The following is a 27,853-nucleotide window of genomic DNA, read 5'->3' as shown; positions in this document are numbered from 1 at the left end:
CACTAGAATTTATTTACTATTTTAGTCCAAAAAGTATGATTTTTGTTACTCTAAAGTATTACAGTATTAACTGAAGTGCTGTCTAAATATCCCAAAGATTTGTTACATCATTTCCCCCCAATATCAGCTCCCTTTGAAATTAGAAATAATATGGTTTATTTTATTGTTTTATTCACTCATTTTATTAGGAAATAAATGTTTTATTAGGAAATAAAAAACACACTGAAGGATTTGTACTGTCCAAATAGCACTACTGTCTGGTCAAGAGTTTTTGTCACCTGTTGGTTAATATTTTTAAAACTATGAGCTCAAGCACTGAATTTCCTTAGAGATCAGGTGTTCTGACCTCACAGCCAAGATTGTCTTTTTGGTTCCTGTATCTCATGCATTGTAGATTACGCCTGTTCTTTTAGTGTGACATATATTAATGCTTTTCATTGCTCTCATTGTCACTTTTTCTAGGTCTACAGCACCAAGACAAGAGCAAGGAGTCACCATGGTACTGAAACGCACAGTATTAATAAGTCAGATTGGAGCATGAATTTTCGGGCCCACTGGGAATAGATGCTGCCAGGATTTCCCATTCTGCGATTGGACACAATAGACATGGAAGGAGAAGAGGAGTGTCAACCAGCTGACTTTGCATTGGAGCCTTTTCTTGAGAAAGCAGAGTGGGTCCTAGACATTGAAGAAAAGCATTTTTGTTTATTTTTCCCCTCATCTGAGCCTTTGCCAACTGTGCAACTCTTTTTATTTTATTTTAATTTTTTTGGTTTTTTATCTCAATACATGGTTTAATTTTTGTTTCATTTTGATTTTTTTTAACCAACCACCTTGTCAGGAAAAGTTGAATCACAAATGCATATGCTCATTCTTTCAGGAATAAAATTTTATAGCTCTATGTGCATCTATTTTTGTAGAAATACAGAAAGTTTGATTTAGCATTGATGGGCTATTTTTGAGGGATGTATTTTTTTTTAATATTGTAAAAATTGTTAAGTTCTGTTTAAAGAACTTGCTCTCAGAGAAGCACTGGCAAAAAAAAAAATGTTTAAAATGCTTGTCTTTTAAGATGTCTGTGATATGCTCTGTGCTTTCTAGGTTACCTCAAGTGTCTGATAGTTTATCCATTTTTACAAAAGTAACACCGTAGCCAAGCCGATGTAGTGCTGTATCACATTAAATCTCAGTGAAGATTGAATTCCATGCTACCTTACTTTGCTTTGAGTAATATGTATAGCTTGAAAAGGAAGTTTTTTAATGAACACGCTAAAGAAAGAATATTTGATTACTTCGATTTCTCCCAATTAGTACTTGTAGCTTGATTTAAAAAGTTTTACATAAACCTGCAATCAGATGAAGAGTTTGCATAGAATATGTAATTCTCTTTCTAGTCCATCTGAGTTTGATAAATGGAACCTGAGGTTATATCCAACTACTGGAAAAAAGTGCATTTAATCATGCTACCTTGGAGTGCCAGTGACTTATTTTTCTCATTCCTAATTCATGGCAATTTTTAAGGTCATATATTAAGTGGAGTTCTTTTCCTGAACATAGTTTGAAGGGATACTATTTGGGAAAGTACTAGACATATTACAAAGCCTTTAATTCAATGACTCTTTCTGATCATGTTACCTATCATTGTGAATTGAAAACTAATGTAGTGTATGTGCAATATTTTAAACATAGGTTTTTGCAAGTTTTTTTTTAAAATCTGGGTTTAGGTGATTTAATTCTTTATAAGAAAGAAACTTAGAGCAAAATGAAATTTCAATTTGAATTTATACCACATTTACTGAAATTGGGTTTACAATTTGATAATTTGTTATTTAAAATTTATTTTTGAAAACCCCAATTCAAATTGATTGACCATCAGAATGTAAATAAGGTTAAGTTGGAATTATCAAGACCCTTCTAGAAAAAGATTATGAGAGTAGCAGTTAATGATAGTTTAAGGACTTTTAATGCAAAGTCCATTCTTTTTTCCAGGTCTTTTCAGAGATGGGTCATGTTAAAAAGTTAATGTTATAGAGAAGTTTTTTGTTTGGTAAAAAAAAAAATCTCAAATTTTTTCCATCCCTGTCTTCACCCATGTGAAATACAATATTTAGTGAAAGACCACTTTTCATCTTAAAGTGTGTATATTATGTATGTGAACATTTTAGATATAAGAACAACAAAACCTCTGCTTAGCTAGGCAGAGTTCTCACAGATAATTTTCAAATATGTCCCTTAGCTGTGTTTCATGTACTAGTTTTCTTTCCTGGAGCATCTCATGAGGTATACACTGTCTTGTGGTATTCTTATCACTCTATCCATTGCTTTTTCTTAGCCAGACTCTCCTTAGCACAATATGCATTGTTACCTAATGTGAGGTCCAAACTTAAGGTATCTTCCACTTACTAATGACATGAACTTAGATTTTTTAGGGCCTGGCTTAGTTAAATGATCTACATTTTGATTTACAATTTGATATATTACAGTTGTTAGTAATTTTGCCCAAATCTGTGGAGCACAGAGTTGAATGTATCTATAAAATTGGTTTCATTTGTGTCCTCCTGAGTTTTCAAAGACAAATATTTGGTATTCCCATGGGAAGACTCACTGGGGATTATTTATTTTTCTCTTCTTCCCTTGGAACCTATTAACTTCCTTTTCAGTGTCTCTGAGAATGGTATGGTATACCAACTCATCTAAATCATTCAATTGGATTTTCCCAGTTAAGAGAAGAAAAGTATTAACTTTCTGCTCTTTTCCTTATTCTCCACTGAATTGAATTGAAGGAGAGAGAGCAATTAGATAGCTTCACTCTAAATTGAGACTGTGTTCTGTGTCACTCCTGGCAACCATAGGATAAACTATTCCTTGGCTCTGGAGGCCTAAGAAAAGTTGGGGACCTAAATTCTGCTGTACACGGGAAAGATTTGTAAGTGAGAAGGGGCCTAGGTGGTGTTGGCACAGCAAGGATTAGATTTTTGCATATGCAAGGAGTGGATCCAATCTAAGTGAAAAAAGAATGAGTGCATGTCTACAATTGTCTGGCACCCTTTACTATGATCACATTATCATTACCAGCAGAAGTTATAAAAAGATCAGTTGTAATTTAGCATGGTATTCTGAATTTATTTTAGCTTTAAAATGCTAGCATACTCTGGGTCTGGTTTGCTAACATCAAAATGATGCAGTTGAACTTGGAGTCTTCCAAACTGCTTTATTGAAGGCTGCCACCTCCTTCCTCAATTTCACGTGGAACCACTCTATCTTTGACTATTTTAGAAATTACTTAAGCTTTCTAAAAATCTGTGAACTAGCCCCTAGAAAATGATCTGATTTAGTTGACATCTAGTCTATTCTTCCACCTAAACTATCAAGAGCTAAGGAACAACATAATAGTGACAAGTCGATCCTAACAGGTTATCGGTCCCTCATTGTTTATTTGAAAAGAGTGCTAAACTTTTAAAAAATCAGTGTTTCTTCTTAAGAAGGTTAACCATCCACTCCTCTATTTTTTCTTCTTTCTCATTCCTCTTAAAATTACAATATTATTTTAAGCAAAAGTGGCCAGGATTGTTTTAAATTTTGCAAATGAGAACTAGTGGATGACAAATGATTGAGGAATTAATTTCTTTAACTTTATAAGAAACTTTAAAAACAACACATCCCAGGCATTGGATTAAATGTGCCATTGAGGAACTCATTGATTATGCACATAGTATTTGCCCATTCCTACTCTAAGTGAGACCTGTAGAATACATGACAGAATCTATCTCACTTTTACATTTACTGTCTGGTTTAATGTTACATTTGTAATTTAAAGGGGCAATCAGAAACTATATTTCAAGAAACTGCATTCTATTTCGTACTGAGTGTCCCTTTGTTAGATAATATTTGCTGAATTAAGTCAATGGGGCAGTGGCATTAACTGTAGAAAAGGAAAGAATTTATGTTAGCGTTCTGATGGAGATATGAATTGAGAAGTAGAATGAATTAATGGAAAAGTGCATTGTGTTGGGCATTAGGTCATTTTCTGAATTCCGGCTTAACCGCAATTAGATATATGTGATTTGGGGGTTTATTTATTTATCTCATGAGTAAAGTGGGATAATAATACCTACTGGCAGACTGTGAAGGTTGAAAATCATATATATGTATATAAAATCCATCATCAGCTCATAGTAGATGTTCAATAAATAAAAGCTATCACTCATGTCTATCAGTTGAGTAAGTAGGTCATAAAACTGAGCTCCCAAATGTCCTCTCTCTTTACTTCCCATACCCATTTCTGCAGCAGTAGATATATCACTGTGCTTTTCCATAACAAATTAATGCAAGAGAATCTTTGCCTTCTACTAGGTGTTGAAGATAAAATGTAAAATTCTTAATTATCTCTAATATTTGAGTGTACCATTTATGAAGGAAAATAACCTCTTAGTGGTATCTAGGTTCAACTCTGAGTTTTCTTACTTATTCCAACATTGGATTCATCTAGGACCCTGTGTATTATTATCTCCAAAATTAAGGCAACAGGTTTATTAAATCACCAAAGTAATTGTTTTTAAGTTATATTTGGGGCTTCCTTAGCACCTGGAATAAAAACATCTTTTTTGAAGTTATTCATTTTTTTTTCTACTTGCCATGGAGGAAAAACTGCAAAATACAGTGGAAAAAAATTGTCTGCATGTGAAAGGGAGAAAAAGAAAAAAACAGAACCCTTTAAGATCTCAGTCAGCAGATTTACTCTGCTTGAGAAAAAAAGAAACAACTTTATTGGAAGCAGATGTTGACACTGTGTCGGTTATTGAAGATGGAAAGAGTTCAGTTGAACCATTGCAGTTACAAAGGGGTATTGATGGCAGTTAGAATTCTTGTGATTGATCACCTTCACAACAGACAGAAGGACAGCAGAAAGCAGAAACTTTGAGACCAAGACTGTAATCAGCCTGCCAATTTTAATATGCAGGACCTAAGGATGCAGTTTTGTTTTGTTTTATTCTTTCATCCAGGATAAAAGACACATCTTTGAGAAAATGTAAGCCTTGTTTGAGAGAGAAATTAAAATGTAGTTCCTAAAATCTTGGCCCAAGAACCCTTTAGTATTAAAGCATTAAAACTATTATTAAAGTTGTTTTAGAAAAATTAGGTTAAAGTTTTTGTTCAGTGATGTATATTGTAAGTGAATCTGTAAACTACACAAAGGTGGATGACTCTGGAGATTGGGGTACGGGTGGGGCCTGCAAGGAGACCTGAGTCTAAATAGCCTCAAAATGTTAATTACCTTAGTAACTTGGTCACAGAACAGACTTTCAGAATTTTTCTGTAGGTTTTTTTTTCTTTTAGTGCTCTCTGGGAATATTACGTATACACTTTTCCAAAGTATAGAAATAGTCATTATTATTAAACTATCATACTTTGCTTATTTCTTTTATTGTCCATTGTGCTTTTTTTTGTTCGTGTGAAAATATTTTTATAGTTTCAAATAATTGATCAAACTATTTATCTTGAAATTGCAAATGAATTTAGTCCAATAAATTTATCTATCACCCTTTTAAAATTCCAAGAAATAGTAAGTGTAATTTGCCAATTTCATTGTATAAGTAAACAATGACACTTTCTAGAAAAGTGCAGGTCGCCATCAATTAGCTTTCTTTCAAACTGTTTCTGGACTACTAAATTTTGATTTAAGAATAATTCTTTTACTATATAAGATTCTTGATTTAGCGTTTTTGGTATATGCATAAGATGTGAACTTTTAAAATGATATCTCTTTATACTAATAGAGATGTACATTTTTTCCTATGCTGTGGCAAGGGCAAAAATTAATGATTATTTACATACTTGATTTAATTTCTTAGGCTATTTACAATCTTGGATATTATATTTGATTTTAAAATACTATTCCATATATTTTAACGGATTAACAACATAGGGAAGGATTTTCATGTGAATTATTTGTATCATTTTAAAGTGCATATATTGAAAGGAAAACACAGATTTAATTTTGTTTTCATCATATAAATCTAAGTAAGATGTACTTTTGTAAAAAAATACATAGTGTGTTAAACTTATATTTGTTACTTGGTTAGGTAAACTGAAAATTAATGCTAGAAATATCTCACAATCTTGAAATACAGTCAAATTCCAGATTTATTAGTTTTATGAGCAAATTTATGCCATCTTAATTTTACATTTCCAGAAAGATAAATGAATCTTAGCTATATTGTCATTCTTAATTTACAAAAAATAGATGTAATTCATAAAATTTTTGGCTTTAAAACTAATTATAAAATCATATTTCCCCCCTGTTTTTCTTGGGGTTGGGGAAAGAGGCATTTTCGTATTTCTATTCACTTTTCAAATGCAGGTCTCATAACTATGTGTTGATGATATAAGATAATGGAGGACTTTGTAATAAAAATAAATGACTTCAATTTGTTCAATAAATAATTTAATGTGAACTTAATGTTTATATTTAATGTAGCATTTTGGTTTAATTTGTATTTCTTGACTCTTAACTAAAGCTCTCTGTTTTCTTTTTATTTAAGCAACTTGTAAATATCTTTGGAAATTAAAACATCATAGGGTTTTTTTTAAATGAGATTTAGTTAATTTTTAGAGCCAAGAAATGTATGTTACAGGGAGAAATAGGTTATAAAACAATTGTTAATAATGGACGAGCAAGTGAAATGGGCTGTATTACATAACTGAGGGAAGCTTATGAATCTTTTAATACAATATTTCTAAAGTTATAGATAGACTCTTTGGGAGAGAGACATTTATTTTATTTTATTTTTTTGCATTTGTTGATACAGATGAGCAGTATGGAAAAAGAAACCAAACTTTCCCAACAATTCTTTGAAATGCACCAAGAAGGAAGTCGAAGACCTGATATTTTTAAAGGAAGCTAGAATTTCCCTACCTGGGACTTCTGTTTTCTTATTAACTGAATCTGTAACGTGATAGTGCCAAGTCTGAAAATCAGTATTGAAATCAGTAGTGCCTCCAGCATTACAGGTGAAATAACTTGGCACAGGCTTTTTAACAGTCTGCATATCTTTAGACCAGACTAGTGTCATAAGTTTTCTATGGATGCTGTAAAAATTACCACAAATTCAATGGCTTCAAACAGCACAAATGTATTATCTTACGGCTCTGTAGGTCAGACATTTGGCCCTGGCCTCAGTGGGCTAAAATCAAAGTGTCAGCTGCATTCCTGGATACTCCAAGGCAGAATCTGTTTCAGTGCTGTTTTCAGGATCTCCAGTCCTTGGCTAATGGCCCCCTTCCTCCAGCTCCAAAGCCAGCAATTTCTGGCCAAGTCTTTCTAATATGGCATCGCTCTGACCCTCTTTGGCCTCCCTCTTACACACTTAAGGACTTTTGTAATTACATTGGCTTTACCTGGATAATCCTGGATAATCTACCATTTCCGAGTCCTTGATTTAATTCCACCTGCAAAGTCCTTAAATGTTAGGCAACATGTTTACAGATTTTAATAATTTTTTTTCATCAGCTTTGTAGTGTGAGGGAATTTACTGTATCACTGAAACTAGCAAGGCTTGTTCCATGTTTTCAAAGGTCATTTGTGCAAGATTCATCTTCAATTAAATAATTGCATATGAAGGAAATTCCTGTTGCTCTCTTAAACGTCTCACGTGGTTATTACAGTACCTTGGGATCCAAAGGGTTATGTGGTATTTATTTCAGACAGGCACTCAGGGGGGTGGAGACAGGACATCTGGTGCAGATTCTTCCTAGCTGAAGTGTGTTTTCTTTGGGGACAATCACTACCATTTAATTGTTTTGCTTCCTTTTTTGGGAACATATGCCCATTCTGTGATGTTCTAAGTCTCCAAGCATCTCATTTGACTTGCTTATACACATTTGACTAAATATCTATATATATGACCACATTGACGTGGTAAAGCTTTTGTATTTCTGTCTAGATTGAATCATTGCATCTGTTATCAGTTAAGCAGTGGAAAAACTGCTATGGAAAGCCAACATGTTTTGATCAATTTAATGTGTAAAGTAGGTACCTTTACTCTAAAATGCTGTTAATCAATAAGTGAGCTAGACTCTCTTAAAAACAACACTCAAGCACAACTGCTTTACTTCCCATACCAACTTTGGCTGTGGCTGAATGAACACCAGCATTGATCTTTTCGTTGCACTTGCACAAGAGACTGTTTGCAGGGAGCCAAATATAGCAACAGAGGATTTAATATCTTGCCAAAAAATACAAAATCTGTTCCCCTTTAAGCATGACACTCTATCCTTTTCTTGTGGATCTTGCTAAAAGGAAAATATAGCTTTAAACAACCCCATTCCTTCTGCTGGAAGTTTCCTAATCTTTTACAAATGGACTATATGTGGTTTTATGGTGTTTTACGTTTCCAAAAGAAAATGGCTGTATGAAAAAGCTATCCAGTGTTACTATTTTTTTTTAACCAAAAAACAAACAAACAAAAAAAAGTTATAAATTAAAGATGAGAGTCAATAGCAATACTTTGGTGGCTTCAGGACTAACCAAGGATCACTGTATGATTATCTATGTTTTATTTTATATTGAACCAAAAATAACAATTTAAAGATAGACAAGATCAGGCGCGTTCAGGGTGGTATGGCTGTAGACTAAAGATAGAGAGCAGGCAGACAGCTCTGGGGGTTGGGGGTGGGGATGAGAGTTGTGGGGGGAATGGAACAAAAAAGAGAAAAAAGAGTGAGAATTCATGGACATGGACAATAGTGTGATGATTGCAGGGGTGAGGAGGTGGATGGAGGTGGAAGAGGTCATAGAAGGGATAAATGCGGATGGGAAAAATTAAATTAAAAAAATAAATTTTACCAAGAAGGTGCCTTCTTTTCTTAGAACAAGGGTGTTTTGCTCTGAATGCTGTCTGAGTGGTAGATGGACTGATCCAGATTTCTCTATAATGTGGGTAATGACTGATTCTTCTGCTCCACTTATGATGTATACACAAAATTTTAAAACAGTTTTGCAAACATCACCAAGAAAATAAGCTTTCCACAGTAACAGCTTTACCAGACATCTCTGTGTGGGATTTTAAAACAAACACAAAGCTGTTTGGAAATACTTGGTATATGTAAATATGCTAAATATGCTGAACACTGCTAACAGCTGTAGGGTGTACTCTCTCATCCTTGAGCAGAATATTTTGGTGGCAGTGGTGCTTATTTTTTCCACCCTGGCTTGTCATTCCCTACCCCCTTTGTCTCCACCCACTCCCCCATCCACAATATCCTCCAAAAGCACATACTTCCCTTCCTTCCCCCTCCCCCTACTTCCACACTGCCTCCAAGAGAATCAGTGCAGTAGATCCACTGGAAAAGGTGGGTTGTGTCCTGGAGGAATGTGTGAGTTACACAATGTAGTAAAAGCTGAGCTCTGAGGAACTTGCTTGCACTTGCTCTGACACCAGCCCGTACACAGCCCAGACACTCTGCAGGCCAGATTCCATTAGGGCTTGTCATTGCAGGGGAGCAAAAGTCTAGTTGAGAGTGGCTTCTGCCATGATGATCCTAAAGATCACAGAATAATCATTTTAAGTGTGTGGTGTCAGGTTCTGTAACATCAAGAGGCTCATTCATTTATGAAAATAAGCATATGCCTTCCTGCCTGGAGCCAAAAAGAAGGGAGGACCCAAGAGAAAAAACGAAAGTCTCTTCTTGCAGGACTTTGACAGGTTTGTAGAGGAAAAGGTAGCAGATGTGAAGAGAGAAAACTTGGTTCCTCAGACCAGTTTCTCTGGTAATTTGTTGATATTATTCAGTCCCATATTTCCTCAGTTTCCATATTTGTCAGGTAAAAATCAAATAAAATGATAAATATCAGCTGTTTCGAGAAAACTAAAAGTACTATATAGATACAGAGATAGGAGCTGACATTTATTCAAAGTCTCCTATATACCATGAACATTATATGAACTTAAAAGAATTCTTACAAATAGTAATATGTAGATAGCATTATTGGAGAGGCAGTTAGCAACATAAAAAGAAGATTTGAGATTTAGTGATGCTGCTTGAAGCTGTATGTCCCTGGATGATTTCCTTAACTTCTCAAAATCTGTGTGTTCACCTGTAAAATGAAGATATTAAAAGTAACTACTTAATAGAGTTGTTATGGGGATTAAAGTATATAAATTATTTACCATTAAGTAAATACTATTTTTATTAATCATATTTTATTAGTAATTTAGAGTATTGAGGAAATCATCAAACACTTGCCCAAGGGCATTATTCTACAGTGAGAGTCAAGATTCAAACATTTTAACAAAAAAAACACAAAAATCTTAGAACACCATAATGCCCCCCCCCAAAGTTGTTGCTATAGTCCATCTGAAAGTATTTTCTATGAACATATTTTAATACTCCCTTGTGCGATCCATGTCCTACATGGTTCAGGGTTCAGGATCTGGAGAAGGGCTGAGTGCAAATGACAGAGACTAAACAAGAAATAATAATTTGGAAATATTGGGGCCAGGCGGAAAGTCCAACGCAAGGGGAAGGACTTCCACTGGTGCCCAGGCCTTGCCAACCTTTTATTGTCAGGAAATTGCTTGAGCTACCATTGTCTCGACTAAACAATTGGTGCATAGCTCTGGTCCTTGCCAGGGCTCAAGGTTCACCAGCGTTCCGGGCCCCTTGTTTACACTTCTCTGATAGTGAAGACAATGGGTAGCTTCGAACACTCCCTTGGAACAAAAGAGATAATAGGAGGAACTGACAGTGGCCAGAAAGGGAAGGGAACGTTAGAAGAGTGAGCAAGAGTAATATGGCTGAGATAAGCCAAATAGAGCTATGACAGATTTTGCAATTGCAGACATTCTTTAAAACTTGTGGCTACAGAATCAACTAATTCAACACATTCTGGTCTGAGGTATCATGGTTATTTTTCCAGTCAACTTCAAATCTCATTCAAACAATGAATAGTGGGTTGGAAGAATTACAACATTTTATTTTGACATCTTATTTTTTCATCTGAGAATGTCAACTCCCCAATATCTTTACTGATGATTTCTTGTTTTGTCTGCTAAAAAAATCAAAATTACATTTTAATTCTGATTTATTTTTATAATCAAAGTAATGTTTGTGAAGTATCCTCATTTTGCACACCCTGAATGTTTGTTGGGGTAAGACTAAAAGCGATAAATCATTTAAAAATATATTATCCTGGACAGCTTTCCTGTCAGAAAGCTAAGATGTTGAAAGAAGATTTGGTCTGTATGGCTGTTGGTTGAACATCGTCATGTGCACCAAAAGGTCACTGGTTTGATGTTTCTCGGTCACATTGATGTTTTTCTCTCTCTCCCTCCCTCTTTCTTTCTCCCTAAAATCAATAAAAAAAATATTGAAAAAATATTTGGTTTTAGTCTTCTTACCCCCCTCAACTTGTCAGTTGTTTAATGTAAATAAAACATTGTTTATGACTCTTCTGCATTAGTAAAAAATATATAGTAATATCTATATTATAGAGTAGATATGTGGATTAAATGATATTATGTACAAAAGTCTGTTAAATGCTGGACTTCCTAGGCAGCTTGGGATTTTACATGTCAATTACTAATGTTTATTAGGCACCCGTGAGAAGAAACTAGACAAAAGTTGCCTCATTGAATCTTCAGCACAATTTTACAAGGGGGTTTTTCCTTTTTCTATTAACAATTTAATTTGAATTCACAGGTCATATTATATTAATCAACATTTTGAAAAAACAGAAAATAGGTTGTTGGGGTTTTTTTGCTTAATCTCTTCACCTTTTTCACCTAGACCCCTTCTACTCCTCTTTGGTAGCTGTCAGTCTGTTCACTGTATCCCTATTAACAATTTAATTTGAATTCACAGGTCATATTATATTAATCAACATTTTGAAAAAACAGAAAATAGGTTGTTGGGGTTTTTTTTGCTTAATCTCTTCACCTTTTTCACCTAGTCCCCTTCTACTCCTCTTTGGCAGCTGTCTGTCTGTTCACTGTATCTATGAGTCTGTTTCTATTTTGTTTACTAGCTTATTCTGTTCATTAGATTCCACATATCAGTGACATCACAAGGCACTTATCTTTCTCTGATTGACTTATCCATATGGGCTTTCTTATTCCTACATTACAGATGAGAAAACTGAGTGGTAGAGATTTTAAATAATTTGCCCAAATCAGAATCAAGAATGAATGCTCGGTCGGTGTAACTTCAAAGCTCATGGCCTTTTCCACTGTGACAAGTTGCCTTTAAATCTACTAAACAATTAATATTGAGTACCTACAGTTTGCTCTCAATCCCATATGAAATGTGAGAGTATAAAGACCCTACTCTGGGTGATTGGATACCTGGCATCTAAGCTTCTTATCCCACAACCAAGCTGTGCTACCTGAACTAAATTACAGGTCACCTAATTTCATGACTGAGATATCATGATGAGTAATGGGAAAATATAGTCCAATTTCTGCATCAGAAATCAGGTTATCATACATTTGTGGAATAGAGAAACCTCATTCTCTTCTTTCAAATTCCATGGAAATAAAGCAGGAGAAATCTCCCCACTCTTAAAACCCCAGAACTTAAAGTGTGTGTTTGTATAACATACTTTTTTCTTCTCCATTTAGTTTTCCTACAGAGTCAACTGTATATTCTAACAGTGATAATATAAGTAAAATAAAGTAGAGATTTCAATCCCTAAGGGCTGTGGTCTTGAAGTCATATGGATGTTAAATCCTTTCCCTTGACAATTGACAATGGTTATGGTGTCTGTAGTGACTAGTTGAAATAAGTCAAACTACCATCTTATTAGTCAGTGGGCATTCATAAAGCAAGTCTTGGAAATGTCAGCTTTTTCATAGAAATATTCTTAGGTGCAAGCACTGCTCCTTGCTCTCTGCTGTGTGTTTGGGCCTGTGAGGCTTCTGAACTTGTCTTTTTTCTGGCCCCATGATTATCCCTTTAAACTCTCTGATGATGATCTTTTTATTGCACAGCCCAGAAGAGGTGTTTACCCTTTTTGCTCATAATAGGTCTTTTCTGTCCCAGTCCTGCTGAGCTCTGGCTACAGGAATGAACCAGGATCAGGCTGTCCTGAAGTCTGGAAGGAATAACTTTGGAAAAGTTAATCACCCAGGGGAGTTTGGGCCTAAAACTCATAAAAGTTGGTGGGGAGGGGTTTTTAAGAGAAAAAGAATACAGCCGTGGCTGGTGTTTCTCAGTGGTTAGAGTGTGGGTTTGTGTACTGAAGGGTCTTGGATTTGATTCCTGGTAAGGGCATATACCTGGGTTGCAGGTTTGATCCCTGGCCTGGTTGGGGCAGGTGCAGGAGCAACCAATCAATGTGAATGTGTCTCTCTCTCACATCCATTGATGTTTCTCTCTCCTCTCTTTCTTTCCCCTTCCCTCTGTCCCTTCCACTCCCTCTCAAAAACAAACAGTAAAACACAAAGAAAGACAATTTAAAAAAAAACAATCCTTGGATGAGGATTAACAAAAAATAAATAAAAGAATACACAAATGAATCCTAAGTTATGTATAAAACTAAATCATTATTTAGAATGAGAGATCAGCCCTAGCCAGTTTGGCTCAGTAGATAGAGTGTAGCCTGCGGACTGAAGGGTTCCAGGTTCAATTCTGGTCAAGGGCACATGCCCTGGTTGCAGGTTAGATCCCCAGTAGGGGGCATGCAGGAGGCAGCCGATCAATGATTCCCTCTCACAATTGATGTTTCTCTCTCTCCCTCTCCCTTCCTCTCTGAAATCAATAAAAAATATTTTTAAAAAATTTTAAAAAACAATGAGAGATCAGAACTAACAATTTGGAAAAGCGGATGGATACTGTAAACACAAAAGCCATGTGAATTTGTACTGACTATCTGCTTAAGACACATGTACAATGTAACATACTAGTCTTCCAACAGCTTGCTTCTATCTTAACAGTTCAATGTGTTTCTTTTTCACTATCCTCTTACATTTGCTGGTAGAACACTCATAGGACCTGTTCAGAGATTAATATAAATCAGTTCAGTGAGGGGTCGAAACATTACCAGATGCTAGTCATATACTAGGACGTGATTATTTAATTATACCTGGACATGTTTGAGAATGTTATAAATCTAGCTAGATGCATCTACCAACTTAGTTTTTCCTTAGCTGGAGCTCCACCACTGCACAAGGGAAGGTGTGATGGAGGGAACATCTGAGTGAAAGAATGTTCTTACATGATTATAGTTCAAGTAGGTTATTTTTTTTAAATTGCTGAAACATATAAATATTAGGATTCATTCTAAGGCCGTGGGAGGGGTCTGTGCAATTAAGGAACCCTGAAGCTTTAGTCTCATTAGCTCAGTGCAGATCTACCTATGCACATGCCACTCAAACATGAGCCCACAGTAAGAAAGGAAGGCCTACCTACAAGGGCATTGGTGTGTGGCCTTGCATTTTTAATTTCCTGGTTCCTATCTGTTACAGTACATTGAACTACAAATCCAAAGATAATAAGAGAGTTCCATACTGAATAGCCAAGATTTAAAAAGATTTCAGGTTGAGAGAGGGAGGCAGAAGGGAAAGCTGAAAAAAAATTTGGAAGGAATTCAATAGGGACAAACAAGGAAAAAACAATTTGCAAGATGACTCTGAACTGAAGAATTTATGTGCTAATAACCTGAAGCTGGGAACAGTGAGGAATGAGTTACAAAGCTAAGAAACAAAGCAGTCTTATTCCTTTTAAGAATAAAAAAGGAGATATGATGTTTACAACTATTTATGACCACAAACCAGAACTATATCACATGAATGAAGTATTACTGTATAACTAAAGCATTTCTGAAAGAATGCTTTCTTAGATTATCTGGAAAAAAAAAAAGGATTCCTGACCTAGTTCTGTCATTAACAACCTATGTGCTTCTGGAAAAAATAATTATTAAAGTTCCTCATCTATAAACTTGGGGCAATAAAAGTAGACAATATCTAAGATTTATCTCGTTCTAAATATTCTGTGCTTCTACATGTATTTTCTTTAAATATAACAATACTATAACCATTTTAGACATCAGAATTACTATTTTCCTGGAGCTACAACACCTTTGAAAGAGTAACATAATTGAAAAGATTATTTGACAACTTCAGATGTCTATGGAAGTCTGAGCTATAAAAATTCAATAATGACAATGTTGTACAGAGTGGAACAAAGAAAAATTCCAATGAATCTCTTTGCAGAAAATGCCATGCCATGTATGTAATCTGAAGGGAGGGGGGGTGGGAAGACACATGATTCCCTTAGGAATTTGAAACCCTAGAATTCGTATTTTTAACACAGTTTATTCCTCAAGGAGCCAATATTCAAACCTGTGTATAATTTAGGCTTTTTTTGCTCATCCCATGTGTTCCACATGCTGGTTTGAATTACTCAGTGGTGGGAAATAGAAATGTAGAATTAAAAAAACACACAGAACATTCCTATTACTAATTATGTTCAACTCTGGAGACAAAGTAACAGACATGTACCATTAAAGACATAACAGCCTTGCTCCTACTCACTTTACATGGTTTTAAAAACAAACTCCTCATGATTTGTCCTTAATTTTAACAATCCATGTTGGCTTCTATGACTTCTACTGGGAAACTAATAATTGAGTACATTTCAATATCGGTGAACATTTGTTGGTACTTAATTTCTGGGTATCTAAATTTCATGTAATTACCTACAGTCATTCCCACTTCCATCAGCAAGAACAATTTATCACTTGCCACCTCCTTGTGATGCCATCTCACATGTTGAATAAAACAAGTTACAGACATACAATCCCTGAGCTCTGGAAGCATCCTCAACCTCTTTGGTCTGGCTGTGCCAGGTGTTAGGATTTCTATCATGTCTTTGTTAATAGTTTTGCCAAATTAATTTGATTTTTTTCATGTCTCATAAATGTCTGTTTTTCCTCAATTTCTTCCTCCTGGCAAATGTCCTAATGAATTCTTGGTCAGTTCTCACTTTTCTAATAGTTTTATTATAGGTCAATTGGCATATGGAGCCTGGTGCCCTCTCCACTGGGCACTGGTAGGTGCTAGAGCAGTCTACCCTGAGTTGGAGGGAGGAATTATTTCTCATCCTGAGTAAACCTATCTTTTCTGGAAAGGGTAACCACCGTTGTTCCTTTGCAACTCTGGGGACTGTTTGCTATCAGATCTCTTCCTGTACCTCCCAATGCTATACTCAGTAGCACTGGAAGATTAGCCTTAGCACTGGCAGGAGACTGGAGTGTGAGGCCAGGAGGTAGGGAGAAACCAAAATACTTCTCTTACTCTCACTTGACTTTGGACATTTCTGTAGCTGCTATGTCTCCAGCAGTGACTAGGTTTCTCTGTGGTCTCAGCTCCTGCCATACTCCCAGATCCTGTCAGGTACTCTTGGCCTCTGTCTCCCGTAATATAGCTCTTCATTTTTATTTGGGAGTGGCTCCCTGATGTTGCTAATCTGGTTTGCTTCACCATCTCCTTAGCTTTATCATCACTGTGTCACCAATTTCCTGCACTGAACTTGCGATTATAGGTACTCAGAGAGGTTTCCATTCACCTGGTTGGAATGTGGCATATAAGCTTTTGCCTATAAGGAATTGTCCCAGGAAACAAACCTTCAAGAATGGATTGTGGCATAGTTACTCACAAGTTAAAGCCTGAGTATAGGAATGACCCTCTTGAAGGCAGAAAGGAGAATTTTAGTAATCTATGGTATACAATGACATCACAACCACCTGAAGTGTCAGGGCTCTAAGACACCAAGTAATAAGTAATCTGCTGAACTTGGCCACTGTGGCAGTAGCAATGGTTACAAGTATTGTCAAGGCTAGAAAGTATTTGAGACAGCACTGAATGGGAGAGAGAGAGAGAGAGAGAGAGAGAGAGAGAGAGAGAGAGAGAATCAACTCAAGATTTTGAATTATTAGCTTAAGATATAGGTAGGAAAACAGAGAACTTCATGAGACCTTTAAATAAAAAAATTAATTCATTATAGAGACAGGGTAGACATGGTTGAAGATCAGGGCTAAAATTGTATGGTACCGTTTGGAGAATAGTGAAGCAGATTGGTCAGACAACTTTGCCAAGTTTCTTAGTGAAGAAGGAATGATTCCCTTAGACATGGGCAGAAACATAAGAATGTTCTTAGATAAGCTGGAAATTCTGGATCCCCATAATTAAACAAATCCCCTAATTGAATCCCAAAATTTATTTGCCAGTTGAAACAACTCCCTTCCTCTTTCTGAGAAAACTAGCCTTTTTTTTTCATCATCTACCCACTTCACACCTCATTGCCTTTGACACAAAACTAGTGTCAGATTCCACTAAGACCCAGGGGAGAATCACTTGTTATTTTGGGCAAAGATAGCCTACACATCACAGGGACAGCAAGAACTTGCACATGTTTATCATTTGGAACTTGAGAGCATGTACATGTTAGACTAAGGCAGTGGTTCTCAACCTTCTGGCCCTTTAAATACAGTTCCTCATGTTGTGACCCAACCATAAAATTATTTTTGTTGCTACTTCATAACTGTAATGTTGCTACTGTTATGAATCATAATGTAAATATCTGATATGCAGGATGGTCTTAGGTGACCCCTGTGAAAGGGTCGTTCAACTGCCAAAGGGGTCACGACCCACAGGTTGAGAACTGCTGGACTAAGGGGTTGGGATAGAAAGTTAATTTGTCTGTATGTTGGATACAAGGTTTAATATACTAAGTTGATCAGCTAGAAATGGCTCTAACAGGGTACTTGCTTGACTGACTAAAGCATGGATTCTACAAAGGGCCATTATTAATAAGGTCAAGATGCCAGAACTTTCCTGTAATTGTTTAGAGGAAGTAATCAACAGACTTACAAATTTGGTAATGTTAGACTAAAATTACCTTGTGCAACTTGCTTTCTCTTCCTAGGACAATGTTGCCTGCAAGTTACAGAAAACACTCCCATCCCTGGGGCATTGAGAAATGCATTATGAGGGAAATAGCAAAATCCTTGAAAACTTGGTTTGGCTGTGATTATAGAATGGGGATGATGGTGGGAGTCGCCACCCTTGACAGAGTACACATGATTTTAATGGAAATGGTGGGGTTCCAGAAAGACAGAGGCCAGATGTCAGCACTTAAACATCAGCGATAAGAAGGCTCAATTACCATAACTGACTGTAAGGATGAACTGCCATTCAGAGTATTTTAGCTTCTGTGGATCTGGGGCATGGCAAATTGTAGGGTCCTATAAACAAAGTAAACTATCATAAAATATTACTTGATCTATATTACAGGAAATGAACTGATATTGAAGTCATTGCCATGTATAAGAAGTCATGGCCTCTCACCCAGTACCTTCCCCAAACTAGTCCATACACCTGAACTCCTTAAATGAAGGGGAAACATGGTCCCCTTGAGGAAGATCCTACAACACTGTTGTGTGTACAGACTGTAAATCTTCCTCCAAGCATCCTCTGAAGGGGCAGGTGACCATTTTGCCCATGACTCTGCACTAGAGAAAGAGAAAATCCCAGACACTGAGTTGACACTGATCCCTATAGATCTGAAATGCATTATGGCTCACTACAGCTTATGGAAGTTCACTGGTGAACGGAGTTTGGGCTCAAATCTATCTCACAGTGGAGCTAATGGATCAATGGATCTATGCTTTGATTATTTTCCCAGTTCCTGATTACATAGTTGGGTTAAGAAAATGACAGATGCCTGCATTGATCACTATGAAAAGAAAGGCTCTATGTTAGCTCTTGGTTTAATTAAATAGTAAACCAAAAGCAAAACTTCAACTCTGGAGGAAATAAATATGTATTATATCAGTTTTTTCAAATATTTTTTTATTGTTGATAGTATTACAGATATCTCCCATTTGCACCCCCTTTCACCCCCTTCTCCCAGATCCTACTTACCCCCTGACCCAGGTCTTCACCACCCTATTGCCCATGTCCATGTGCTATGCATGTAATTATAAAGTTCCTTGGTTTATCTATTCTTGTCCCACCAATCCCACCTTGAGGTATGTCAGTCTGTTCCATGCCTTCCTGCTTCAGTCTTATTTTTTTGGTCAATTCCTTTTGTTCATTAGATTCCATAAATAAGTGAGATCATGTGATATTAGTCTTTCTCAGTTTAGCTTATCCCAATAAGCTAAACCTGTGTATAATTTAACATAATATTTTCCAGGTCCATCCATGCTGTCCTAAGAGTAAGAGATCCCTCTTTTTAACAGCTGCATAGTACTCCATAGTGTAAATGTCCCACTTTTACATCCATTCATCTACTGATGGGCACTTAGGTTGTTTACAAGTCTTAGCTATTGAAAATAATACTGCTATGAACATAAGAGTGTATATATTCTTCCTGATTGGTGTTCTGGGGTTTTCAGGATATATTCCCAGAAGTGAGATTGCTGGATCAATTGGAAGTTTCATTTTTAATTTTTTGAGGAAACTCAATACCGTTTTCCATAGTGGCTGCACCAATCTGCATTGCCACCAACAGTGAACTAGTGGTCCCTTTTCTCCACCAGCACTTGTTGTTTATGGATTTTTTGATGACAGACATTTGGACAGGTGTGAGGTAATATCTCATTGTGGTTTTAATTTGCATTTCTCTGATGATTAATGACTTTGAGGATTTTTTTTTTCATGTGTCTCCTAGCCATTTGTATGTCCTCTTTGGAGAAATGTCTATTCAGGTCTTTTGCCCATTTTTAATTGTATTGTTTGGTCTTCTTTTCGTTGGGTTGTATGAGTACTTTATATATTTTAGGTATTAACCCCTTATCAGATGTATCATTGGCAAATATATTCTCCCATTCAGTGGATTCCCTTTTAAATTTGATGGTGTGTTTTTGTTTGTTTGTTTGTTTTGTTTTGTTTTGCTGTGAAAAAGCTTTATTTTGATGTAGTCCCATTTGTTTATTTTCTCCTTAGTTTCATTTGCCTTAGGAGATGTATCCATAAATATATTGCTACCTGAGATGTCTGAGATTTTTCTGACTATGTTCTCTTCTAAGATTTTTATGGTTTCATGCCTTAAATTTAAGTATTTTATTCACCCTGAGTTTATTCGTATGTATGGTATAAGTGGGTGGTCTAGTTTCATCTTTGTGCATAGTCTGTTCAGTTTTTCCAGCACCATTTGTTGAAGAGATTGTCTTTACTCCATTGTATGCTCTTGCCTCCTTTGTCAAATATTAAGTGAGCATAAAGGTTTGGGTCCATTTTTGGGGACTCTGTTCTGATCCATTGGTCTATATGCCTATTCTTGTGTCAGTACCAGGCTGTTTTGGTTATGATGGCTTTGTAGTTTAGCTTGATATCCGGTATTGTGATCCCTCTAAGTTTGTTCTTTTTTTCTAGATTTCTGCAGCTATTCGGGGTATATTATCTTTCCATATAAATTTTTGGAGTATTTTTTGTAGCTCTGTGAAGTATGCCATTGGTATTTTAACAGGGATTGTGTTGAATCTGTAGATTGCTTTGGGTAGTATAGACATTTTAATAATGTTAATTCTTCTGATCTCTGAATATGGTATACAGTTCCAGTTGTTTATATCTTCCTCTATTTCTTTTTTTAATGTCCTATAGTTTTCCAAGTACAGGTCTTTTACCTCCTTGGCTAAGTTTATTCCTAGCTATCTTTTTTTTTTTTTTGCAGTGGTAAATGGGATTGTTTTTCAGTTTCTCGTTCTGAAAGTTCATTATTGGTGTATAAAAATGCCATTGATTTGCTGATGTTGATTTTATATCCTGCTACCTTGCCAAATTCATTTATTAAGACTAGTAGTTTCCTGGTGGAGTCTTTAGAGTTTGCTATGTACAATATCATGTCATCTGCAAATAATGACAGTTTTACTTCCTCCTTTACAACTTGGATGCCTTTTATCTCTTCTTGTCTGATTGCTGTGGCTAGGACTTTCAATACTATGCTGAATAAGAGTGGTGATATTGGATATGCTTGTCTTGTTTCTGTTCTTAAATAAAGTGCTTTTAGTTTTTGCCCATTGAGTATTATTATGTTGACTGTAGGTTTGTTGTATATGGCCTTTATTATGCTGAGGTATGATCTCTCTATTCCCACTTGAGTGTTTTTATTTTTTAAAAAAAGGGTGCTGGAATTTATTGAATGCTTTTTCTGCATCTATTGATATAATCATGTGGTTTTTATTTTTCAATTTGTTTATGTGACATTTACTGATTTGTGAATATTGTAACTGCCTTGCATCCCTAGAATAAATCTCACCTCATCGTGGTGGATGATCTTTTTAATATATTGCTGAATTCAATTTTAGCATCTGTGTTCATCAGGAATATTGGCCTGTAATTTTTTTTCTTTATAGTGTTTTTATCTGGTTTTGGAATTGGGATCATACTGGCTTTATAAAAAGAGCTTGGAAGTGTTCCTTCCTCTTGAATTTTTTGGAGTAGTTTGAGGAGGATAGGCGTTAGTTCTTCTTTGAATGCTTGGTAAAATTCAACTGTAAATCCATCCAGTCCAGGATTTTTCTTTGCTGGAAGTTTTTAAATTACTGCTTCAATTTCATAGGTTGTTATTAGCCTACTCAGGTTTTCTGATTCTTCCTGATTGAACATTAGAAGATTGTATGTTTCTAAGAATTTGGCCATTTCACCTAGGTTGTCCAGTTTGCTGGCATATAGTTGTTCATAATATTTGCTTACAATCCTCTGTATTTCTGTGGTGTCCGTTGTTATGTCACCTCTTTCATTTATGATTTTATTCATTTGGGTCCTCTCTCTTCGTTTATTGATGAGTCAGGCTAAAGGTTCACCAATCTTGTTTATCTTTTCAAAGAACCAGCTCTTGGATTTATTGCTCTTTTGTACTGTATTTTTTAGTCTCTGTCATTTATTTCCACTCTGATCTTTATTATTTCCTTCCTTCTACTTCCTCTGGGCTTTTCTTGCTGTTCTATTTCTAGTTTTAGGATTAGTTTTAGTTTTAGTTTTAGGATTAGATAGTTTATTAGTCTTTCTTGTTTCTTGAGGTAGACCTATAGTGCTATGAACTTCCCTCTCAGGACTGCTTTCACTGTATCCCATAGGTTTTGGGTGGTTGTGTGTTCATTTTCATTTGTTTCCAGGAAGTTTTTAATTTCTTGCTTGATCTCATTAGTAACCCAGTCATTGTTTAGTAACATACTATTTAGCTCCCATGTATTTCAGTGTTTTTGAGTTTTTTTTTTATTGTAGTTGATTTATAACTTCATGCCACTGTGATCCGAGAAGATGCTTGGTATTATAACAATCGTCTTGAATTTGTATAGACTTGTTTTTTGCCCTAACATGTGGTCTGTCTTTGAGAATGTTCCATGTGCACTTGAGAAGAATGTGTATTCTGTTGCTTTGGGGTGAAATGTTCTGTAAATATCACTTAGATCCATCTGATGTAGTGTGTCATTTAAGGCCACTGTTTCTTTGTTGATTTTTGTCTGGAAGATCTATCCCGTGATGTCAGTGGAGTGTTAAAGTCCCCCACTATAACTGTATTGCTGTCAATCTCCCCGTTAAAGTCCATCAAGAGTTTCTTAATATTCTTGGGTGCTCCTATATTGGGTGCATATATGTTTACAAGGGTTATATTTTCTTATTGAATCCTTTCCTTTAGTATTGTGAAGTGGTCTTCTTTGTCTCTTGTTATGGCCTTTGTTTTGAAGTCTATTTTGTCTGATATGAGTATTGCTACTACAGCTTTCTTTTCCATTTGCATGGAATATATTTTTCCATCCCTTCACTCTTAATGTGTGTATATCTTTTGTTGTGAGATAGATCTCTTGTAAACAGCATATATATGATCATGATTTCTTCTCCATTCAGTTACCCCATGTCTTTTGACTGGAGCATTTAGTCCATTTACATTTAATGATATTGATAGGTATTTATTTATTGCCCTTTTTATTTTCTTTATGGCTATGATACTCTCTCTCTTTCCCCTTTTCTTCTTCTTAAAAAAGACCCTTTGACATTTCTTGCATTAGTAGTTTGGTGGTAATGTACTCCTTTAACCTCTTTTTGTCTGAAAGCTTTTTATTTCAACTTTAGTTTTAAATGATAGCCTCACTAGATACAGTAGTTTTGGATTTAGGCCCTTGCTTTTAATTTCTTTGAGTACTTCATGCCACACTTCTGGCCTGAAGTGTTCCTCTCTCTTTTTAAAAAAATATATTTTTATTGGTTTCAGAGAGGAAGGAAGAGGGAGAGAGAGATAAAAACATCAATGATAAGAGAGAATCACCTATCTGCTGCCTCTGCATTCCCTCCACTGGGGATCGAGCCTTCAATCTGGGCATGTGCCCTTGACCGGAATCAAACCTGGGACCCTTCAGTCTGCAGAACAATACTCTATGCACAGAGCCAAACCAGCTAGGGATGAAGTGTTTCTCTTAAGAAGTCAGTTGACATTCTAATGGGAACTCCTTTGTATGTAATTTTCTCTCTCTCTCCTGCTGCCTTTAAGATTCTTTCTTTGTCTTTGACATTTGCCATTTTAATTATGATGTGTCCAGATTTGGGTCTCTTTAGGTTCATCTTGACTGGGACTCTCTGAGCCTCCTGAACTTGTGTGACATTTTCCTTCACCAGGTTGGAGAAGTTTTCTGTCATTATTTCTCTAGTTTCTCTGTTCCTTGCTCATCATCTGCCCCTTATGGTATCCCTGTAATGTGGATGTTGTTATGTTTTATGTTGTCCTAGAGCTTCCTTAAGCTATCTTTCTGCCTTTTAATTCTTTTTTTCTATTTGCTGCTCTAATTGGGTATTTATTTCTACCTTGTCTTCCAAATTGATAATTTGGTCCTCTGCTTCATCCAATGTATTTTTAATCCCTGCCATGTTCTTCATGTTAGATATATCAGTCTTCATTTCTGTCTGGTTCTTATTAATGGCCTCTATTTCCCTTTTTATTCTGTTATAATTTGCACTAAGTTCTTTAAGCATCTTTATAACCATTGTTTTGAACTCTATTTCTGATAGGTTGTTTGCCTCCATCTCATTTAGTTCTTTTTCTGGAGACTCCTTCTTTTCTCTCATTTGATGGTTGTTTCTGTGTCTCCACATTTTAACAGTTTCTTTGTATTTGCTTTTATGTATTAGATAGAACTGCTATGCCTCCCAGTCTTTGTGGAATGGCCTTATGTAGAAAGTGTCTTGAGGGGTCCAGTGGTATACTCTCTATGCTTACCTGAGCTGGATGCAGTAGGAATGCCTCTTGTGTGCATCGTTTTGGTTCTCCTATTGTAATTGGGACTGATTGTTGATGTCCCGTTTGTGGGAGGGATCTCCCCTCCAACTTGCTCCCAGTGAGGTCCAACCCCAATGTGGTTGTCATGCCAGCTGTCCAGTTGGGGACTCCTTAGCCCAGAATATGGGTCTTCCTTGAGTCTCACACCTTGGTTGATCTTGTTCTGAGCTGTATTTTCTTCCCCCATGGAGCTGGTCCCACAGGTGTCAGTTGCAGGTGTTTGGGATCTTGCTGGCTTTTGCCTCATTGAGCAGTCGGGGATGATGTCCTCATTGGGGCCCAAACTGCTAATTCTGACTAATTAGATCAGGTAAAGACTCAAAGACTCCAGAGAATTGTCTCTGCCTGAAGACTGATTGGATTAAGTCTGGAGTAGCCCCAAGCAATCATCCACAGGTGGGGTGAGTGAGGGTAGGACAATTGCTTTACCTGGAGGTTGTTATTCTCAGTCTCTTAATGGGCCCCAGAAACTCCAAAAGGTGAGGCAAAGGAATTTCCAACATGTGTGGTTCAACTGTCTTCCCCCCATGCAAAATAGCAGGATAGCAAAAGTTTGCCTAAGATGACCTCCAGAGCATGAGGGAATGACTCAGCACAGGACACCTGAGGTGTCTGCCCTCTGAGCTCTAACCCCAGATCCTCCAACCCTGGCATCAGCTCACACAGCTCCAGTCCACTATTTCCTCCACCTGCTGGAGCACCAAGTGAGTGGCTGTACACGGAATTTTGTGTGTTGGCCCTTTAAGAGGGTGCCTGCATTTCCAGCTGTCTCTCCGTGGCTGACAGCAACCTTGCTATTCTTCACAGCAGATATATGTGGGCACCTTTTTCAGTTCTGTGCTCTCTGCTGGGGGTCCCAGCTTGGAGATTAGACCCCAGAGTTCTCAGTGGGAACCCCCCACAGCTGAGATATCTCACTGAAACTTCAGCTGCTATGGGAGCCCAGCCAGCCCTTTCATACCTCCACACTTCCTACCAGTATCTATGTAGTCTCCACTTTCTGTCCTTGGTTATCAGGGTTCTCTCCAGCTAGTCCTCAGTTGATGTTTCAGGGTGGTTCTTCTGTATTTTAGTTTTAATTCCAGTTTGGTCCTGGGAGCATGTCTGTGAGCTTCCATTCACTCCGCTGCCATTTTTCTGAGTGCTCTATATCAGCTTTTTATGCAGAGGTTTAAGAATGAAGGAATTGTACTTTCTAGGTCCTTCAAATTTAACTCACCTGCAAAAAGCAAGAGGGATATTGGAGAATGACTATAGACCTCTTAAATTTAATCAGGCGGTGACTCCAATGTAACTAATGTTCCATATGTAGCCTGAATACAAGAAATCAAGGCAGCATTTAGAACTTAGCACATGGCTAATGATTTGGCTGTCAAAGTGCTTCTTTCTTTCTTTCTTTCTTTCTTTCTTTCTTTCTTTCTTTCTTTCTTTCTTTCTTTTTCTTTCTTTCTTTCTCTTTCTTCCTTTCTCCATAAAAATTTGAAAGAATGACAAGAAACAGCTCATTTTCACTTCTCAGGGACATTGGTATATTTTATGTATGTTGTTTAAGTTATGGACTCTGCCATATCTTAGGGCTATTTCAGATTTCCTGTCATAATAGAGTCTATAGGACCTTGATCAGGATATTCCTAAGAACATTCCCTGGTCCATGACATTGATGCTGATTCAATCTGATGAGGAGGAAGTAGCATGAATATCCTAAATGCTTAGGAAGTCATTTGTGTGTAGGGTGTAGGAGATAAAACAAATAAAAATCCTAGCTTCTGTCTTATCAGTGAGATTTCTAAGGGTATGTTGGACTATTCTCTCTACTATGAAGGCTAGGTTGCTGCAACTTGCCTCTCAGAAGGAGAAATAACTCTTGTGGAACAAAATTTATCTTTACAGAAATAGATACATATTTAAGAAGTGGATTTGCCTTACCTGTTCACCTTGTTTTCTTTCTGTGGCACCACCACCCATGCAATTATAGAGTGCCGGACTCATCCTCATGGTATTCCACACCACATTTCACAACCAGAGAAGAGAGCGATGAATCCACACCCATCAGATTTAGTTAACTCATGCACGAGCTGATATGGTAGAGTAGTAAAATGGGTGAAAATACAGTTTTGAGGTCATTGGAGAGAAAATACCCTACAAAGTTAGTTTTGTACTCTTACAAATTTTGTTCAACTTGCTTGGAAACAGTGACAAATATGTGGCGCTCTTGTCCATAGTCAGAATGCACTGGTCTGGGAACAAAGTCAGGGAAGTGGGAGTGACCCTTCTTAATACTATATCTACAAACCTAATAATGACATGTCTAGATGGTCCTGGAGGCTCATTTTTTCTCTCTCTCCTTTTGGTGTCTTATCAGAGAGATGACTCAGTGGTACTGAAGTCCTACAGAGAGATAAGAAAGCCTTTAATTGACATCTTCATTCCCAGCATGAAGACTTCTAAATGACATTCAGTATGCAAACCTGGGTGATGTTTTTATGCATCTTTTTTAATGGTATCTGGGCCCAAAGATATCTTGATATATTTCTCAATTTTTACTGAAAGTAGGTGTTTCCTATCCCTTCATAAGTTAAATAAAAAAACTGTAATGTGTCATGGTCTTGGATTTATTCAATGTCTTGGAGTGCCTCAGTCACTCTTCTATTGTTCTAGTTCTGGCATTCCCCTTTGGAGGAACAGTGACCAGGGTGCATTCAGACCAGCTCCACCTGCCTAAGCTGTGGAATTAGGGGAGTTTGGAGACGGTGTGTGCTGCACTACTTCTCTCTTTTTTCTTTTTCTTCAAAAATCTTTATTGTTGAAAGCATTACATATGTCCCTGTTTTCCTCCCATTGACCCCTTATAGCCCGCCCCACCCCCTACCCCAGGTACTATTTCTCTATTGTGAGTTATTCTGCAATAAATGCAACATATGTATGTTTCTTTAATTGACTCTCTATATCCTATATCAGGGGTCCTCAAACTTTTTAAACAGGGGGCCAGTTCACTGTCCCTCAGACCATTGGAGGGCCAGACTATAGTTTAAAAAAAACTATGAACAAATTCCTATGCACACTGCACATATCTTATTTTGTAGTAAAAAAACAAAATGGGAACAAATACAATATTTGTATTTGCATGTGGCCCGCAGGCCGTAGTTTGAGGACCCCTGTCCTATATAATAAAAGGCTAATCTGCAAATAGACTTAATGGCGGAACAACTGAACAACCAAACAACCGGTCACTATGATCTGCACTGATCACCAGGGGGTGTGTGCAGAACATGGAGGGCGTTGGCCATGGTGGGATGGTGGAGCAGGTGAGCAGGGTTGGCATCAGAACAAGGCAGGGAGCTGGTTGCTGTCATCAGGGGTAGCTTCTGGTGGTTACTGAAAATTCTTTGCTCCCATGCGCCGTGATTCCGCCTGGCACTTGCACCTGCTGCAGGCACTGGCCCTGCTCACACCCACTGCCAGCACCCGGCGCTGGCCCCAATCACTCAGCACCATCAGTGGGTGCCAGCGGCTGCAGGCCCCTATCGCCCCTCAGGGCTTCTCCACCTCCCCCTGCTCCTAAGGGGGAATTGGGGCTGGC

The 27,853-nt window shown here is 36.9% G+C and overlaps 1 protein-coding gene across 1 annotated transcript in view; it reads left to right on the top strand.

The window, feature by feature from the left end:
* VGLL3 (vestigial-like family member 3) overlaps window positions 1-6,455 on the top strand; it is a 49,262-nt gene extending 42,807 nt beyond the window's left edge. Inside the window, exon 4 of the mRNA XM_014549301.1 lies at window positions 463-6,455. Within this exon, the coding sequence (XP_014404787.1) occupies window positions 463-506 (44 nt within the window). The 3' untranslated portion in view covers window positions 507-6,455. The remainder of the gene's footprint in view (window positions 1-462) is intronic.
* Window positions 6,456-27,853: the final 21,398 nt, after the last annotated feature.

This window comes from Myotis brandtii, unplaced genomic scaffold, assembly GCF_000412655.1.
Source record: "Myotis brandtii unplaced genomic scaffold, ASM41265v1 scaffold546, whole genome shotgun sequence".
NCBI lineage: Eukaryota > Metazoa > Chordata > Mammalia > Chiroptera > Vespertilionidae > Myotis > Myotis brandtii.
Note: the sequence above shows the minus strand (reverse complement) of the source record. Positions and strands in the feature narration are given on the sequence as shown.